At 44.3% G+C, this 19512-nt stretch overlaps 1 protein-coding gene across 1 annotated transcript in view; it reads right to left on the reverse strand.

Moving 5' to 3' along the window:
• Positions 1–18964, reverse strand: part of P3h2 (prolyl 3-hydroxylase 2) — a 152261-nt gene extending 133297 nt beyond the window's left edge. Inside the window, exon 1 of the mRNA XM_036203770.1 lies at positions 18356–18964. Coding sequence (XP_036059663.1) covers positions 18356–18841 — 486 coding nt within the window. The 5' untranslated portion in view covers positions 18842–18964. The remainder of the gene's footprint in view (positions 1–18355) is intronic.
• Positions 18965–19512: the final 548 nt, after the last annotated feature.

Genomic DNA, 19512 nt, shown 5'->3' on the forward strand with positions numbered 1-19512 from the left:
CAAACCCCCTACACTAGTCAAAGCTCAGAAAATGTTATTTACTCTGTCTGCCTTTCTATATTGCCCATTCTAGATGTTTCATGTAGGGCCCTGGTTCCAATTTTGGGTAGCAGTTGCCTTGCTTACTGACCTTGACTTTGATGTCCCCCTATGCTAATCCCCTGCCAGTTTCCCCCCTCCTGTATGTTTAAGGGAAGTTCCTTATTTGTGTATCCTGCATGTAAAACATCGGTAGCAAACTTCTGCCCTCCGGGGTTCTCCCATTGTGCTGTAAGCCTGTATTTAAGGTTTCCTCCCTCCTTCAATAAACGGCATTCGGCATTCTGTGGAGGTGAATGACCCTCTGTCTCTTGTCTCTGTTTTTTGATCCACAGTCCCTTGCTCGGACATGGTGAATGGATGGTGTGGTAGCACGGGCGTTACCACTTCAGTTTCACATATAGGCATATGGTGCATGGTATTTTGCAAACAAAGTTGTGATCTCTGTAGCATGGAAACACACACATCTGTCTTTCTGTTTAGTAAAGACACACACAGAAGCAGCATTATGAGGGTCTTGAAATGAAAATGCATGCGACTTTGTAGCTTCCTGTCTACAAAGTACTTCAAATCTGAACAGATGGCAATTGTGACATTTGGCAAGAATGTTGGTTTTGAGTCTGCAATCCTCTACTGAGTCACAACTCTGCTGCATTCAGGGTCTGACTCACTGACCCTAAACCTCCTCGGCTATATTAGCATAGTCCACTGATTTCACAGCATGATGCAAACACTGGACGTGATTGTCTTATTACCAACCCCAACCATTACTATTCATAAGCATAGGATGAGTGAGGATCTATATGCTAGGTCACCTAGCTCACATCCTGACTTACTGACTGTGTGATTTAGACGGGGACTTCTCTGGGCCTCCCAATGCTGATTCCTTTCATACACCGAAAGTCAGAAATGATGATGTGAGGTTCTCACACACCATTCAGTCAAGACGCCAGTAAGAGTCTGACAACACCCACAAATGGGCTACACACGGCCACCCATGATCACACACAATCTCATAAGTGCACACACACATAATCTCACAAGCACGTGCGCGCGCGCGCGCACACACACACACACACACACAACTAGAGCACACTTGTTATAATTGGAAGAGAAATGAGACCCTTACCATGACATGGGCTGACTGAGAATTCTTGCTGTAGGCTTTCAGCCCCCACCCGACTCTGTCTTGAGCATCTCATCTAGAAAGACTCATTTGAATATCCAATCCTGACTGCTAACTTTCCCACACATTGCTAGATAATCCCGGGGAGTGGGTGTTATCATAGGAATTCAAAGCAAGAGCTGCAAATATTCTACCCAGTGTCCTTCTCACATGGCCCTTGCCCCACACCCCCAACACACACACACACACACACACACACAAGTGCTGTTCTAAGCACAGTTTCTACTCCTTCCTCAAGAACAGAATGAGTCTGGAATGTATTAAAGGAGGTCAGAGATCTTAGGTATTTCAAGGGCAAATAAAAACTATATGTGTTCTTTCATATCTACATTACCCATATCTGATTTATGTAACCTAGAAAGTGTTGGGGAAATTATTCAGCATGTATTAAACTTTATAGCCAGTGTGTTTAAGTAGAAATGAGCAATTTGATGTGTTGAAAAATAAAAAGCCACATTTCACTAACTCATCAAAATTACTTTACCAACGACAACAAGCTATCAGTGAAATGAAATCTCCCAGGAGTGAGATACTGTATGTATTGTGATTAGAAGGTAAAAAGAATGGACCTGTAGAGGGGTTCCCCTCTCAAATGCTACTGGACAACATCAGACAAGAGAAAAGAGCATGTGCCACTGAGAAAGACCTTTACCATCCTCTGGTTAGAGTAAATGATACTGCTCCACAGCTGGAAAACCACTGTAAAGAGCCACAGACAGAAGTGTGAAATAACTTTCTATTGATTTTATGTACCTAAATGTAACAATTTTATACTGTGGAAGGCAGAATAAATAGAAGGACTTATTAAGATCAAACTGAAGAGCATAATATGTAATGAATTGTTTGTCAAAGGAAATATTATGCCAAGTATTAAAATAGCCTGAGTTTAGTAAAGAATTCTGAGATTATACACTCAATTACCCTATTTCACAAATGAAGATATAAACTGGGTGGTGGTGTAGCTCAGAGGCAGGGGATTTACTCAGCATGTGCAAGGACCTGGATTTGATCCTACTACAACACAAAATAAAATATAAATGAAGATTCTAAATTAACAAAAGTTTAAATATAATAAAGCAGTACAGAACTAGTGACAGGTTATTATAAAATCAGTCAAAATGTCCTACCTCCTGCATCCCACCCAACTCATTATGATTAATCATAAATCCATATACTAAGTTACTGTCTCCACTTAAATACCTTTTAAGAACTATGATGAAGTGCATGGAACACTTTAGTTTAAATATTTAACAATATATAATTCTTAAAGATTCATAGAAAAACTGATGTTCTGTGACAGTGGATATTTCAGAGTCAATAAGTATTTTTTGAAATTCTAGTGGATATTTCAAAGTCAATAAGTATTTTTTGAAATTTTACCAAGTACCAAGACTATCCCTCTTTAGATCAATTTAAATCAAATATATGCAAGAATTTAGAATTTAAGAGGGGCTGATTATGGCATTTCTACATTTACCCTGGGACAGTATGCTAGAAATCGTTGCTCAGAAACATTATCTTTTTTATTCCTAACCTAAATCATTATCGCATAAATAATGTTAAATCAAATGTTTACTCTTTGTTTATTTGCTTGTTTGAGGGTGAATTTCTCTTTGCTTTCTGCCCCTTTTTACTCCCCTCCTACACACAAAGAGAGAGAGAGTCATTGTCCTTTATTTATTCCTTGTTTATTTATTTTGAAGGACTTGGGATAGAACCTGGGGCCTTATACATGCTGGGTGCTTCTACTGAACAATAACCCCAGATGTAACAGGATTGTGTTGCCTGGGTTGGCCTCTTGAGCTAAGTGATCCTAATGACTCTAAGATGCAGGTTTGCTCCACCCTCGCTGCTTACCAAGTCCTTGTTAACTGTTCTGTTGGTAGAACAGACCAGGCTAGTCAAATATTTATTCATTCATGAAGAACTAATTCACAGATTTCATTCCTGACAAGCCCATTCTACAATCTCTATAGCCAGGTGAAAGAGTAAGTTGGGGTACTTCCCAACCGGAAGTGAGGAAGACTCCCCTTCATTTCCCTACATGAGCTACAACACAATCCACCTGCCCAGAGCTGACTTATGCTTTTGACCTAAGCTGGCTGGAGTTTATCTGAGATCAGAAAGACTCCGGGGCTGCGGTTTGTGGTAAAATACTATTAGTGAATCCCATTTAGGATCCTCGAATTAGATCTATTCCAAATAGTATTGTCATCTACATGACCCCTGCCATTGTCTTTATCATCATTATCATCATCATCATCATCATCATCATCATCAAACCTTTTAGAATCTGTGCAAAGACTTCTGGTTCTGAAAATGGTGGAACAAACCAACTTTTGACTAGACTTTCTCTTAAGTGCAGCTAAAAATTCTGGACAAAACATAGTGTACAATATAGAAAGAAACCTAAAATGGGAAAGGAGATGGACTGGCTAGGGACCGTAGCACCCGAAGACCATAGAGGTAGATTCCTGGTTTTCCTTTTGGTTTCTATGTACGTTCAACCTGAAGAAGTCTGCAACCTGGAAATACCAGCAAAACATTAAAAAGGAAACCATCTAAATATGCCTGTAGTAGGCTTTCTTTTGGCCACCAACCAGCTCCCAAATCGTGACACAGAGACTTATTAGTTATGAATGCTCGGCCTTAGCTTATGCTTGTCCCACTAGCTCTTATAACTTAAATTAATCTGTTTCTCTTCATCTACATTTTACCTATCTTTCTTTCATTTTGTTTGTCCTACTCCATGCAGAGGGATAGGCTGGCTGGCAGCTGGCTGGCAGCTGGCTGAGTGGCTGGCCGCAGGTGTTGCCCACCTTTTCTCCCTCACTCTCTCCTTCTCTTTCTACTTCCCAAGCCTACATTCCTCCTCCTCCACCTTCTCTCTGCCCTCCAGCCCTGCCTATTCCCCTGCTGCTTAGCTGTTTGGCAGGTCAGCTTTTTATTAGACCAATCAGGTGCCTTAGGCAGGCAAAGTGAAACAGCAACACATCTTTACACAATTAAACAAATGCAGTATAAACAAAAGCAGCACACCTTCACTTGGTTGAAGTACTATTCCACAACATGAACAAATGTAACATATCTTTACATAGTGAAAGTAATATTCCATGACGCATGTCCTCTCCTGTCTAAGGACCAGGACTAGTTTAGCCACAGCAGCTGAAACATCTAATAGCTCAAAAATGCCAGCACACTGCAGCAAAATGAGCTGGCAGAGGGGGTGTGCCAACACATGTTGGGGTCAGCATGGTATTAAAAGAGCCTTGGGACTGTTTATCCAACTTATTTTTTGAAGTGTGTAGATTACCCACAGAGAGTATGTTGACGACTCATCTAAGGGCTATACTAAGCAGACTTTGAAAAACAAGACACAAAATTATAAGCCTTTCCAATTTGGAAGTAATGATTCCATGTGTGGGTAAGGAACAGACTTTGGAATCATGGAGTCCTGTTACATTAGAAAACTTCATCTATTTTGACATCACTAAGTTCTTGGACCTAAATATGACCTCCTGTTAGCATTTGACTGGCTCATGTCTGAAGTTCTTCTGCAGCATCCTGTCCTGTCTTAGAACAGTTGCTGGTATGGACAGTGGCTTTCCTATTAAACAGGACCTTGTTCTGAGAATCCTGTTTGTACGGCTCTAGTGCTTTGATCCCTCAATGTCACTAAGGCCAAGAGAAAGTGAGGTTTTGAGTTGTTCCTGGTCTTCTGCTTACCTACTTGCCCATTTCAACAGCTTCTCATATCCCATTGTTCCCAGTTATGGCTCTAGCTTTGTCTCTTGAAAATGGCCCACTTTGTCAATCATATTAAAGTGCCACACAGTTAAACATTACTGTGCCTTCTTTTCAAATGCTGCTTGAACTGCTCTTATCCAAACGAGGGACTTCAAGAGAAACCCTAATGATAGGAGCAGCTCTGAGCCAGATGGTCTATGCGTGCTCTTCTATTTTTCTCAGCTCCAGAACTTCAAATTCTTTAGTGTACTGGTACCTGAGTTGAGTGTACTGTGAGTGTATCTAGGGATAAAAACAATGAGCTGATAGTACATCAAGTATACATGCAGAGAAGAGAGAGGACATTAAAAGGGCAAAAGAAAGGACTTCCCAGTGAACCTGTCACTCAGTGCTCATCTTTGGACAGTGAATCACTTCAAGCAAGCAGCATTTGAAAAGAAGACACACTATTGTTTAACTCTGTGGTACTTTACTATGATAGACAAAGTGGACCATTTTCAAGAGACACAGCTAAAGTGATAACTGAAACAATGGTTTTTGAGAAGCTGTTGAAACAGGTGAGTAAGCTAAGAGAAGACAAAGCATTCCCAGACAATTTTATTTGAGTTAGTCTCCTGTTACCTGCCCCTTATACAAGAAGCAGTTTCATTATTGACATCTCTGATAATGGTTGATTCCCAAGGTAAGCTTTCTCTGATGGATTGACTGACAGGGATTTAAAATTCCAAAGATATGTTAGTCTGCAGATGAGATTTTTATCTATTGATATGAGACAACCAAGGCTTTGAATATGTTTGAGCAAAGTCTTTGTTTCATAAAAATAATAAGCGGTGTTGGCATAACTGGATGTCAGCATGTAGAAGAATGCAAATAGATCCATATCTATCACCCTGAAGGAAACTCAAGTCCATGTGGATCAAAGCCCTCAACATTAAACCAGACACACTGAACCTGATAGAACAGAAAGCGGGGAATAGCCATGAACACATTGCCACAGGAGACAACTTCCTAAAGAGAACACCAAAAGCACAGGCACTAAGATAACAATCAATAAATGGGATCCCATGAAACTGAAAAGCTTTTTTCTGTAAGGCAAAGGACACCATCAATCGAACAAAGTGGCAGCCTACAGAACGGGAAAAGATTTTCACCAACTCCATATCTGATAGAAGACTAATACCCAAACTATATAAAAAACTCAAGAAACTAGACATCAACAAACCAAACAATTCAATTAAAAAATGGGGTACAGATCTAAATAGAGGAATCTCAAATGGCTGAGAAACACTAATAAATGTTCAGTATCCTTAGGCATCAGGCAAATACAAATCAAAAAGACATTGAGATTTCATTTTACACCTGTCAGAATGACTAAGATAAAAAATGTGACAACTCATGTTGGTTAGGATGTGAAGCAAGGGTAACACTCCTCCATTGCTGGTGGGAGTGCAAACTTGTACAGTCACTGTGGAAATCAATATGGTGGTTCTTCAGAGAATTGTGAATTGATTTACCTCAAGACCTGGCTATACTATTCTTGGACATATAACCCAAAAGGTGGTTCCATCCTACCACAAGGACACTTGCTAAACTATTTCACAGAGGCTTTATTCAAAATAGCCAGTAACTGGAAACAACCCAGATGTTCATCAACCAAGGAGTGGATACAGAAAATGTAGCTATTTACACAATGGAGTATTACTCGGCTGTTAGAAAAAGAAGGCATCATGAAATTTTCAGGCAAATGGAAGGGACTAGAAAATCATTCAGAGCCAGGCAACCCGGACCCAGAAAAACAGTATGTACTCACTTCTAAGTGGATATTAGCTGTTGAGTAAAGGATAATCACACTACAATTGAGAGACCTAGGAGGCTAAGTAACAAGAACTCTAGGGGGATGCTAGGATCTCCCTAGGAAAGAGAAACAGAGCAGATTTTGCTGGTGGACTGAGGGCAGGTGGGCATTGGAAACAGGAGCGATCAAGTAGGGGAGGAAGGGAGATGGGGAGAATTCAGGGAGTGCCGACCGGAATGGGGGACACTTAGGAGGTGATGTAGAAACCTAGCGCAGTGGAAGTTTCCTGGAACCTGAGTGTGACCCTAGCAAGGGCTCCAAGTACCGGAGGATATAGAGCCTGAACCGGCCATCTTTTGTAACCAGGCAAAGCTCCAAGTGGTGGGACTGGACATCATCCCAGCCACAAAGCATTGGACCTACAATCTATCCTGCCTGCAAGTTATGCTGGGAAATGGGGGCACAGGACTTGTGAGTGTGGCCAACCAATGACTGGTCTAATTTGAGGCCCACAACGCGAGCGGGAGCCCACATCTGATATCGCCTGGATAGCCGGGAACCGGAAGCTGGATGGCTTAGAGACCTAGGGCAGAACCAAACGCAACTGACAAAGAAAAAAAAAAGTCAATGATACTCTGCGATGCTCATGGATGGGTGTCTAGTAGTCATCAGAGAGTCTTCCTCTGGCAGCTGATGGGAGCAGAGGCAGAGATCCACACCGGAACATCAAGTGGAGCTTAGGTAACCCCGTGGAAGAGGGGAAGGAAGAACTGTAGAAGCCAGGGGGGTTGAGGACACCAGAACACCGCCCACAGAATCAACTATGCAGAGCTCCTGCGGACTCACAGAGACTGAAGCAGCAATCATGGAGCCTGCGTGGTTTTGAGCTAGGTTCTCTGCATACACGCTGTGGTTGTTTAGCCTGGGGTTTTATGGGACTCCAAATGGTGGAATGAGAGGTGTCACTGAATCTTTCTCTGTTCTCAGGATTCTTTACTTCCTCCTCGGTTGCCTTGTCTAGCATCGACGTGAGGGTTTGTGTCTAGTCTGATTGCCGTGTTTGGATGGTATCACTGGGAGGCCTGCTCCTTTCTGAAAGAAATGGAGGGGCAGTGGATCCAGGGAAGAGGGGAGGGGGCAGGGGAGGGGACTCTGAGGAATGGAGGATGGGGAGGCTGTGGTTGGGATGTATTGTATGAGAATAAATAAGAAGAAAAAGATGTGCAAGGACTCGGAGATTGTGACCAGAGATAGTTGGATTTATCTTGCAGATTCCGGCTCACCTCAATATTAGCAATATCATCTCGGGTGAGTTGTTTCATCTTCCACCCTCAGTTTCTTTACTTCGAAGGGAAGGTTCGCTAGAAAGTCGATCTTAACTGGGCAATGCTGGTGGCACAGGCCTTGATCCCATCATTCAGGGAGGTAGAGTCAGGCAGATTTCTGTGAGTTCAAGGCCAGCCTCAGCTACAGAGTGAGTTCCAGACAGTCAGAGCTGTTCATAGAAAAGCCTTGTCTCAAACCTCGCCCCCCACCACAAAAAAAGAAAGAAAAGTCTATCGTAAGCTTATTGTAAGAAAATCCATATAAATAATATGGAGCACAGGAATAGTTAGTAACTGATATCTATTACTGGTAAAAACTTAAAGGCATAGAAATACTCTTCCTCAAAGCTAAATCTGGCTGTTCACCGCACTTTAGGTTTCTTTATAAACTGTTTTGCAAACACAGTATGTAAGGGAGACTGGTTATCTGATATGGTTCTCAGAGTTTGATAATGGGTCTATGTGTTTACTATGGTCTGATTCTGCATCACATACATAAAAGATTCTTTTACTAGTTTAATAACTTTATATATATATATATATATATATATATATATATATATATATATTTTATATACAAAATAATTCCATGATTACTTGATAAAGTAGAATTTTCTGTGGCCTTTTTCACATGCACACAGCAGTGGGTTTCCCTCTGGTCACCTTTCCTGACTGCACTGTGGACATCATGTGGTGTCCTTTAATTCTTCTCTCCCCCCATGATATATACATATATACAAAATCATATATATCTTTCATAAATAGGTTCCTTAAATACCTTCTCATTTTATCTTTCCATCTACTCTGTGAACCTGGAATTATTTTTCTTCATAAAGTCACAGACTCACAAAAGATGAAGAAAAAAAAAGCCATAAAAAGAAAAATAGCTATGTCTAAGATTCCAAGGAAACCCAAAATGATAAATGACATTTCCTTTAACAGATTAAAAAAGGTATCACGGGCCAGGCAGTGGTGGCGCACACCTTTAATCCCAGCACTCTGGAGGCAGAGGTAGGCGGATCTCTGTGAGTTTGAGGCCAGCCTGGTCTACAAAGTGAGTTCCAGGAAAGGAGCAAAGCCACACAGAGAAACCCTGTCTGGGAAGCAAAAAAAAAAAAAAAAAAAAAAAGAATCACTAAAACTCTAATCCACTTGGACTTGGCTTTGAAGTAATATGTTCTACAATTACAAGCTAAATTCTCTAAAAATCATCCTTTATCACTAGACCTCTTTCAATTGAAAATAGAGTTTTTCATACAAGATATTCTGATACAGTTCCCCCTCCTCCACCTCCCTCCAGGTCCTTCCCACCTCCCAATTCTCAGAAAAGCACATTCATACTTTAAGGAAAATGACCCATCAAATTTAGTCTTTAAACCTCTTGTATTCTTCCTATTTTATCTCATTTTGCGTTGCTCTGTTTGCTGAGAAAGAGTCTAACCTGGAACTCACCTCCTGCCTCAGTCTCACGGACTCACGAGTCCCGAGTTTAAAGAGCTGTGCACAGCCTGGTGCTACTTCTTACTCAACGACTTCTTCACGTGTCTCTTCTCTCTGCATCTAACATGACTGCATTCCTTCTTTCCTATCAAAACATTTCAATTGCTGGTATTTTTAACTTCCTTTTTGTATGCCATTGTTTTTTTTTTTTCTTGTTTTTTTTGCTGTTTTGTTTGTGTAAGTATTTTCCATAGCTAATCCTCTTGCTTTCAAATACACTGTCCACACACAACCAATGCATATGCACACAGGACAACCTCTCCCTCTCCTTAGCTCTCAACAGTTGTGACCCTCTTGAAGGCAGAGAAAATACCTTATTCTTCCTAACTCCAGGACCTAAAAAGAAAGCTACCTCTAAAAGGTCGGTCTCAATAATGATTTTTAAATTTTTGATTGGAAAGAAAGGGTATTTTAATATAAGTTAGCAGCTAGCTATGGGGGCAGGCGGTCAGCCATTCCCAGCACTGTTTGTTTTGCTGTCTGGAGGGGGATTATGCCATTTGGTAAACATGCTGAGCAAATGGAATCTCCCTCAAGAGGGTTTTTTCCCTCTTCAGAGGAAACTGGTTTTGCTGCTCTGGGCTCATCAGGGCTGAACTGACTCAAAAGAACAGAAGTGGTGGTCAAATAGGATTGGGGGAGACCTACACCTGCCTCTGAGGTACTGGTTTTAGCCCAGAGAGAGACAGGCAGATTGAAATGCACAACATCCACATGTTGGATAGAGCAGCCGCCCTGTGTCCCAGACACCTGTCTGGGTTCACTTTTTAAAGTCTCATCATTTCTTTTATTTCACTTTTCTTATCTCTGTATCCCACTTTCCCCTTACCCTCTGTGTCTCTTTCTCCCTTCCCAAGATCCCAGAATCTGATTTCCCACACTTCAAACGTGTGTAATCTAACTTCTCTCTTTCAGTTTGCTCAAGCTGCTAAGACAACACATCTAAACCCAAGAAACTCAAGAGTCACAACAGAATAGTGTTTGGGAAGCTTGCAAGATGAAGGAGATGTGTGTGTGGATGGATGGATGGTAGGTAGGTGGGTACCCAGGTACGTTCTGGTGTCTAGAGTTCACAACCAAGAGATATTCATTTGCATCATTGAAACAGTACGTTGGATCGTACTGAGATGAAAAGCAGAGAAAATGCAAATGCTCTGTTCTTTCCTCCAATCTGAACTAGGGCAGAAAGGCAGGACCATCCACGACAGGAGAACCCAGTGCCCTTCATCTAAGGGAGAAAATCTGTTCCAGTGGATTTCCCTCAGCATGATTCCAAGCTGTAGCCAAACTTTTTCATAAATCTTCACCATTCATATATGGATAGCAACACTCTGTGCTTGTCATACCATTTGGGAAAAGGGTGGGGTATGTGCTACTGACAATTACTAAGTAGTTAAGGGCCAAAGATGTTGGTTGCCACCCTAAGATGAAGAGGAAAGCCTCCTACTATGAAGAATTTCCCTTCTCTAAACCTTTAAACCCAGGTAGAGAGCCCCTGACTTATAAACCTACTGACCTAAAATTCAACCTTAGTCCCATTGCTTAATTAACTCCCATTAGCTGTCCTATAGAACTCAAATGACTGTGAAAGTCTTTGTCCCTGATGCCATTTGCAAATGCCATCTGAGAATAATCCAAGATTATTAAAACACTAAGAAGCACGTCTTGCTTCAGTGGGATAAATAATTTGTATGGATTCATCTTTTGATAGCATAATTTGAGATGATTTTTACAAACAGACAAATCTGGAGGAATTCTCTGTGCCTGGATTCTTAACTACGTGTTGATTTTTAACATGCAAGACTATTGATCTTGGCAGAGTTCAAGCTAAATATTTAGCATTCAAGCAAGAACAATATGATTGGTTCAATTAACTTCCATATGCTTCTCCGTTTGGAACTCATTTGTTTACCGTACCTTTTCCCTTTATCCAGCCCCTTTCAGAGTCTCCTGTAATCCCCAGGAGGGTCCTGTCACTTTCACAAAACCTGCATCAATCCTTTTCAGATGATGAATTCCAGCAGATTCATGATGATAGCCCGGACTTCTGGAAATTCTGACGTCTTGGCTCTTTCCTTTTCTGGCCCTTATTCCCCCCTTTCTCTTCCAGGAAAGATTTCCTTGCTTCACTCAACAGGGAACAGCATTGACCCAGGTGGTACTGGGGAGTCTTCCCCAGAAACAGGCTGAATAGCAACATAAGCAGTATTACTGCATCAAGAGACCATGGCTTTTATTTTTAGGGACTCCCGCTAGACCAGATTATGTCATCAACTGCTACGTCTTTTGCTGCAGTGATTTTAGGCAATCTGTCTCTTCAGTGTGTGTCCTGTAAACAGCATCAATGCCAAGGTCATGGTCACGGCCATGGGGGTCTGAGACCTTGGGTTTTAACCTTCCCATCAAATGTCTGCACTGATCTGTGCAGCTGCCATCTCTTTGGGGGATTTATTTTCTGTTTGTAAAATGGGATCGCTGAAGCTCTGATGCACCATGAATGTGGCAGGGTACCACTGCGGAAAGCCGAGGAGAAGACTGGTGTGGAGGAGGGCCACCTGCTTCTGTTCAGCCAAAGGGCTCTCCTTCATATTTATGCAGAGTTCCTGCGGCCGCTTCAATCCAAAATGGCTCCTTGGAGACTAGCACTCTAGAAATGATCATGATTTCTTCCATGACACCTAGTTCTTCCCGCTCAGCACTGGGAGGTGACTTTCCCTCTCTGGTGACCTTTCACAAAGTCATAAAAGGTCAGGAAAAGCCCTTTGAATGGGACTCCACCCAACACGGGAACTCTGAGTGTCAACAGTGTCCTCAGTAGCCTTTGTCTCAGAGGGTGCAGCCACTTCAGTCACAAAAGCTCTGACAGAGGGACAGAGTCATGCTCATAGACATGATGACTGGCCCTAGCATTGAGTTACTTTCCTTATCCTAAATAGAACACGTAGGAACAGTACAAAAATAATCCTCTCATTTCTATCACCGTTGGTGCTCTACACTTGTATTATAAATGTGCCATTTTCCATTTAAGTCTTAAGTAGCCGATGTGAAGACTGGGACCCTGTGTGAACATGGGCCTTATCAACAATGGTCAGGGCAATATATAACAAAGAAGGGAGCAGGGGACTCCGTGTCCTTCGGTTCTCCTCTCGGCTCCTCTATTTAACTGCAGTCACTCCGAGCAGCCGTGTCCTCTGTCCCACTTCATTTTCTCCTCTGTGGAAACGTTGGCTGGTGCACAGCGTTCCATGAGTGTGACAGGAGGAGCTGCAGAGAGATGCGGATCAGGAGAACATCTTCTCCAGTCTGTGCTAAAGTCTAACACATGGGGGAACACGGAGTAATAGGAAGCTCACAGGAGATGCTCAAACTGTGCACCTCGCTAGGAAGAGGCTCTGTGCTTTTCATTTCATTTCAGCCAGAAATCTGACCTTGCCCACTTGTCTAGTTTGGTTTGTTTTAGCCTCTTCCTGCAAGAACTCCCCTTCCCCTTTCAGAAGTGCTTTAATCCTGTGGACCAACAGGAAGACAACACAGAGAGGGTTGAGGAAAGTGTAGAGAAGGTACAGCACAGTTCGTCAGAACAGACTTCAAGCAGACACAGCCTCTTTCCCACAACATTCTGCAGTCCTCTGTGGCACTCAACACTAAAGGTCCCACACGCCCAGCACGCCCCGTGAAAAACTGCCTCTGGATCATCCATTTGGCAAGTGATGGACAGACCTGGTAGAAATTAGTTAGGAAGTCAGACAGCAGGAAAGGAGGAATGAATTAAAAGGCAGAAAAAAGAATTATGGAAGAACGAGGAATGGAAAAAAAAAAAAAAAAGAATTGTTGCTCCTAATGAGAAATGCAAAATTTTCCACCAGACAACTGTGACGGTTGGCTGGATGAATTATGCACCGCGTGAATGAAAACGGAAGCAGTGGGAAGCCTAGGAAGGTTTGCTTTCCCTCTGCTCTGCCTCTGAAAGCAACAGAGCCAATCTCATGGCACCACGGATTCCCCAGAAGGCCACAGGACAGCACTATGGCCTTTATGTAGAGCTTGAAATCAAGCAGGACTAGAGGGTAGGAGGCCTGTATTCTAGACCCCAACTCCAATGGCAGCCCTTATTTGTTTTACCAACCTAGGGCTAGTGGTATTGTTTGTTAAGTGACAGGGCTAGAATCCTTCGTGGTCTTTGGAGTCCTCCAGGCCAACGCATCTTAGTTCCTGTATTCAGCATCCCTGGTTTTGCTGGATTGAATTTCTAGAATCATACTGTTACCTCTTCTGTCAGCCCCTGGGACACACAGGAGTTACAAGAATGGACTGGGAAGAGCTGGGCAGACTTCCGATGCCTGAGTCTGAGGTGGAAACAACTGGAATGTCTATGCAGGACCTAGCAACTGGCTACACAATGAATTTCACAAGCTTCCTTCCTAAGGAATGCAACGTAGGATATGGAAGAGTGACACACTGATGATTCAAGGGAAAAAAAGAAGGGCTTTTTAGAGGTGGGGGGACTCACTTTCTGAAGAGTAGCTAATATTTCAGAGTAGTAGTTCAAGAAGATAAAAACGTGCCTCTTAAAATAAGCGAAGGATGAATGTGCATATTCTATAAACCCTTGAAAAAAAGATCAAAATGTCAAGTCAGGACAAGGTTTTCTTCTGAACCAAGAGCCATACGTAGCAATCCTTTCTGGCTTTCAATTCTCTTTCAAGGAAGGTACTCAGTCCAAAAAGACAATGTAGCTATTAAGCAGAACTGGAGTGAGGAAATAACTTGAGCTGACTTTTTTTTTTAATTCTCTATAAATCACAAATAGATTATGGTCCAGATAAAGAGATAAGAAGATGATTGGAGGTGGAGCAGAATTGCCTAAGTTAATGCGCCACCCCCTCCTTCACTTAATCCAAGGAAGGAAAACAGGTCAGATTTCACAAAGCATCAATTCGAGGATAAAGCATGCAAGAGCAAGCTTGTTCTAAGTAACGAAATAAACAACAGCACAGGTTTGTTGCTGGTTCTTTTTACAGTGGAAGAAAAAGATGCAGAAAACCATTCTGGGTGATTCAGGACACAAATAAGAAAGGAAAATCTCTCTTACATCTGTTTAAAAAGCCATAGATGTTCATAAAGTAAGTACAGTGGGTCGAGGATTTTCTGAAGCACAGCTTTAAGTGATAAAAGCTAAAGACAGATTTGAAAGAGGGGTGGGGGGAATCAAACCAACTAAGTGGATAGAGTGGGAAGGGGGTTTGCAACCACAACACCCAGAACTCCTAAGTACAAAACAGCAAGAATTCACCCTAAGTGACATGCAGGAAAACAGTGAATGTGGTAAACCACCCTTCACCCACACAGAAATATCTCTCAGCATTCCACATCCTAGAGCTGAGCTAGTATCCACACAACAAATGGATACTGAGCATTGATGCTGACCCATCTTGTTGAAGAGCCAATAGGATTGCTGATGACCCACTCAGACCTCTTGACCATAAATGTCTACTGTTCAGTCACATTTTCATGCACCAAAGGCTGATGGAATCACGTGGCTTGTAAACGTCCTTGCCTAGGAATCCCTTCTTTGAGAGGTACAAAAGAAACTGGTGGCTCTTGATTGCTGGGAGCTCACAGAAGTATTCACACACACACACACACACACACACACACACACACACACACACAAACACTTGAATACTTTAAAATAAACTAAAGAGACAAAAGAGGAAAGTTCTGTGCTGGGAGCTATGGCAGCACATGGGGAGCCTCACAAAAGTCTCTCTCGGTGTTAGGACAGCGATGATTTCAGCATGTAAGGAAGGGGAACTCCTTATTTCCACAATAGCAATACAAATAATCGCACTTGTAATGTTTGTTAAGAGTCACCCCCCCACCAAGTCTGTCTTAAACTAAACTTGAACCAAGTGGGTAGTCAAGTATTTCCCCACCTTGTAAATGTGGAGATAGAAAGCTGGGGTAGTCTACAACAGATTTGAATCTCCAATCTGTTCTTATTCCAGGTCCTTCAAGTTTGGAAGGAATGGCAAGGCTAAGATCCAAAGTGTCAGACATGTGGAAACAGAACCATATAGGGGAAGGGACAGAGAGAGGATGCTGGGTTAAATTATTTAGGCTTCATACAGTAGCAAAGAGAAACCACTATACACTCTCACAATAAATTCCCATTAATGGCTGTATCTTAGGGTTCAGGCTATGATTGGTAAATTATATCTCACAAAAGAGAGATTTTTAAAAAGTTAGGAGGAGTCTTACCCTGCCTTTGCATATACACACACAAACTATGCCTCTGTAGAGCTACCACCACCTAACTGTTGAGACGATTTCCCCCATGTCAGGCTTCTGAGAAGATTGAATACAGCAGGACTAAAGAGAAGTACCTGTGACTTCAGGGAACAAGGACCTGCTCATCCCTGGAGCTGTCCAAATCTGGCTTCCCTGTAATCCCTGCTAGTACAGTATTCTACGGAGCCCAGCACTATCCAGGGACTGTGGGTACAGCACAGTCTGGAGTCTGCTAACCTCAGAGCCCAGACTGACTCTAGGTCCTGGGTTCACTTCACCGAATCATGCTAAACTGTCAGCACTCAGGTGACAAGGAGCAAGTCCCTTTCCCTTTCTGAACATCCTAATCTTTATCTCTCAAGAGAGAAATCGGAGTACAAGGGGTCAGAGTTTACAATTCTCATCTCCAACTATCCAAGTCATGAGTGAGTATTAGGGATCTGTGGCCATCAGCAGCTCATTATCCAGGATGTAGGAGGATATTACTCCTGACAGCCAGTACAGTGTTTATCTTCTAGCTAAGAATGGTTGTGCTACCTTAACACAGAGATGTCTTCGGTTCTTCAGAGTTATATCTGGCCTAGGATTAGACTTCTAAGTACAAACTGGGTCACAGCCCTCAGAAGCAATTCAATTACACATAGATTTGGATTTATAGACTATAGCCAGTTCAGTTATACATGACACCATGACTATATCCAAGTACACAGAGGCTGGTCACCCTGCCCCTGAATGAACATCCCACAGTCCAAATCTATTACTGCCTAAGAATGGCCTTTTATATTTAGTCTATGTGATGGTGGTGCTGGTGTGTGTGTGTGTGTGTGTGTGTGTGTGTGTGTGTGTGTGTGTGTGTGGTGTGAAGCAAAGGCAAGGCTTTCCCCTAGAGTTTCCATGGAGCACAGAGAAGAATTATAATGTATCCTTTAGGTGTTAACTAGCAAAGCAGTACAAATATTTCCTTCTTCAGAAATTGTCAATTATGTGAATCAATGTCACTACAAAAGTTTGAAGGCTGTAAGCTTGTGGCTTCATCTTCCTTGACCTCCAATCAGGGACCAGGGACCAGGGGATGAGAAACAAATGTTACCAGTATATGAAAATATATAACTACAGAAACAGCAATACTGACTCCATGGTCATTTATTTTCAGAAGACCCTATGTGAGTATGCATCGCCTCTCTTTTCCTTTCCTTCCTGAGAAAAGAAAATCTGTCTGCTGTGTACTACAGAACCATCAACAAAATGGCTCCATCTGCCCTCACACCTGAGACTCCCCAGAGAACCATAAAGATGGGCCACACTACAGGACCGTCCACACTCTGCTCTGGGAACAGCTTAGAATATTTTTGCAATTGACTGGGGTGGGGGGGGGGGGAAGTCTCTCCCAGAACTGACTGATATCTGGAAGAACAGGAAAATTTGTGCCGCTCTCTTTTTAAAAAGCAACGTTACACTTAATGCATGCCTTAGCAAATCCATTGGAAAGCACAGGAGAACAGACGATTCACAAATCCTGGAGAGAATTCTGGCCGCCTCCTCATTTCTTGACCCAGGCTAGTCAACTCCTGAACTTCAGCACTGCTCACACTGGAGCTCTGAGATTAGTTCTCTGTTGTGACTTTTTAAACTCCTCCCACCGCTGTGGGAAAGACATGAGTATATCCACCCAGAAAGTCACAAGGTAGGAAGAACTGGAGAAACATCAGTTAGTGGAAGTGGGGGGCGAGGAAATCATTCTAAATCTTGTCTGCTAGGCGTCCAGTTAGGTCTTTTAAATTGTGGGGGTGGGAAATACGCCAGTTAGATTGCACCCCTCCTGACAGTAACTTCGAGGAGGTTAAACAGATGCAAATAAAACCAGAGAGTACTGGGCACCTGAGGTGGAGCAGCCCAGGACGGTAGGAACCCCCAGTAACCTGAAGCAGTACCCCCCCAACACACACACACACACACACACACACACACACACACACACACACACACAAAAACCTCCATAGTTTCAATAAGATTGCCTCATATAGCCTCAAACATACTTCCTCCACCTTTTTCCTGTGCTCTTCTATAGTTGAAAAGAATAACTTCTGTTTTAGGACCATGTTTCCTTTTAGCTTGAGAAAACTTTGTTAAACTTAGCAGGTTCAGTCTGCAGAGCAGAAGGGACGGCAGGGGAAAGGGAAAGGGAAATCAAGATCAGATTATGTCTAGGAATTTACTCTAGCATCTAGGCAGACCATAGCGTTGAAGGACACTTTTGATACACTCTTACAGCCCAGCCCACTTTTGCCGAGTGAAGTTGATGCGGAGACAGAAAGCAAAGGGGATCATCTACCCGAGTCGGTCTAGTCCCTGGGCGTCTACTTTCACGCACCGGAGAGTCCCTGCGAAAGGCTGGCTAGAGGGCAGAGCAACGCCCGGGAGCCAACCCTAGGAAGGGGCGCGCGGACTTTGGGTGTCACACGCGCTCAGTACCTTGATGTAGGCCCGCTGCAGGTAGTTGTAGGGCACTCTGCGCTGGAAGTCGCTGCGCACGTCCTCGCTGACGCGGTGGCGGGACGCGGGGCCGCCCAGGCGCTGGCTCTGGCAGCTGCGGGAGCAGCGCGCCCGCTCGAGCAGCGCTCGGAAAAAGGGCAGCTCGGCTCCCGGGCCGGCGCCGGGGGGTGCCAGCGGGCGGCGCGCCGCGCAGTGGCGGGCGCAGCGCGTGCGGATGTCTCGCAGGCGCCGGTGGCTGCGCAGCGAGGCTTCCAGGTCGCGCACCGCACGCTCGTAGTCGCCGCTGTAGTAGGCAGCCACGCCGCTGGCGTAGAGCAGGTCGTAGGGCTGCAGCGGGCCGCGCTCGGGCTCGGGCTCGGGCTCGGGCTCCGGCTCCCGGCGACCGTCCTGGGGGCCGCCCCACAGAGGCGCGGGCAGCAGCAGCAGCGGCAGCAGCAGCAGCGACACCCACGTGCTCTCCCGCATCCTCCGCTGGACCCGCGCGGGGAGCCGCCTTGCTCCGTGCCTGCCCCGCCGCACCTCGCGTCCGAGCCCCGCTCCGGCTCCGCGGGCTAGCCCGCTGGTCCCGCCGCGATCCTGCTGCCCGACAGCCCCAGGTGACCGGCGGCGCGCTGCGGTCCTGGAGGCGGAGGCTCGCCAAGCTGGCCGCTCTTAAAGGGACGCCTCCAACTCACACGCTCCTCCTGCGGCCGAGCCTCCGCGAGCCGCGCTCCGGCTGCCTGCGAGCTAGCTAGCACCGCGAGAGGCAGACCCTGGGGACAAGTTTTGGGTGTGCGGTCCCTTGTGGGTGGCAGAGGAGGGTGGAATTGCTTTCTCTTCTGCACGTGGGGGAGGGAGGCTCACGGTCGTTTGCTGAAGGTCTGCTCTTTGCATGCAGTCCTTCACCCACAGATGCAACAGGAAGACTGTGTGGAACGCACCAGAGAGAGGGAGGGGCTCGGGCCAGTTGAATAGGTTTGAGGAGAAAAGTGGTCTGCCCAAGTTTATAGGGCTAAGAACAAGCAAAAGACGGGCCTCACTGTGGGCCACAGGGATGGAAGTTTCCCGCCCTCCCCTAAGGCAGGGTCTCCCTCTCTCTTGCCTTCTCAGTTTGGCTGTGTGTGTGGATGTGTCCCTGCATTGTATGTGGAGAGTGT

Source organism: Onychomys torridus, chromosome 12 (assembly GCF_903995425.1).
Source record: "Onychomys torridus chromosome 12, mOncTor1.1, whole genome shotgun sequence".
Taxonomy (NCBI): Eukaryota; Metazoa; Chordata; class Mammalia; order Rodentia; family Cricetidae; genus Onychomys; species Onychomys torridus.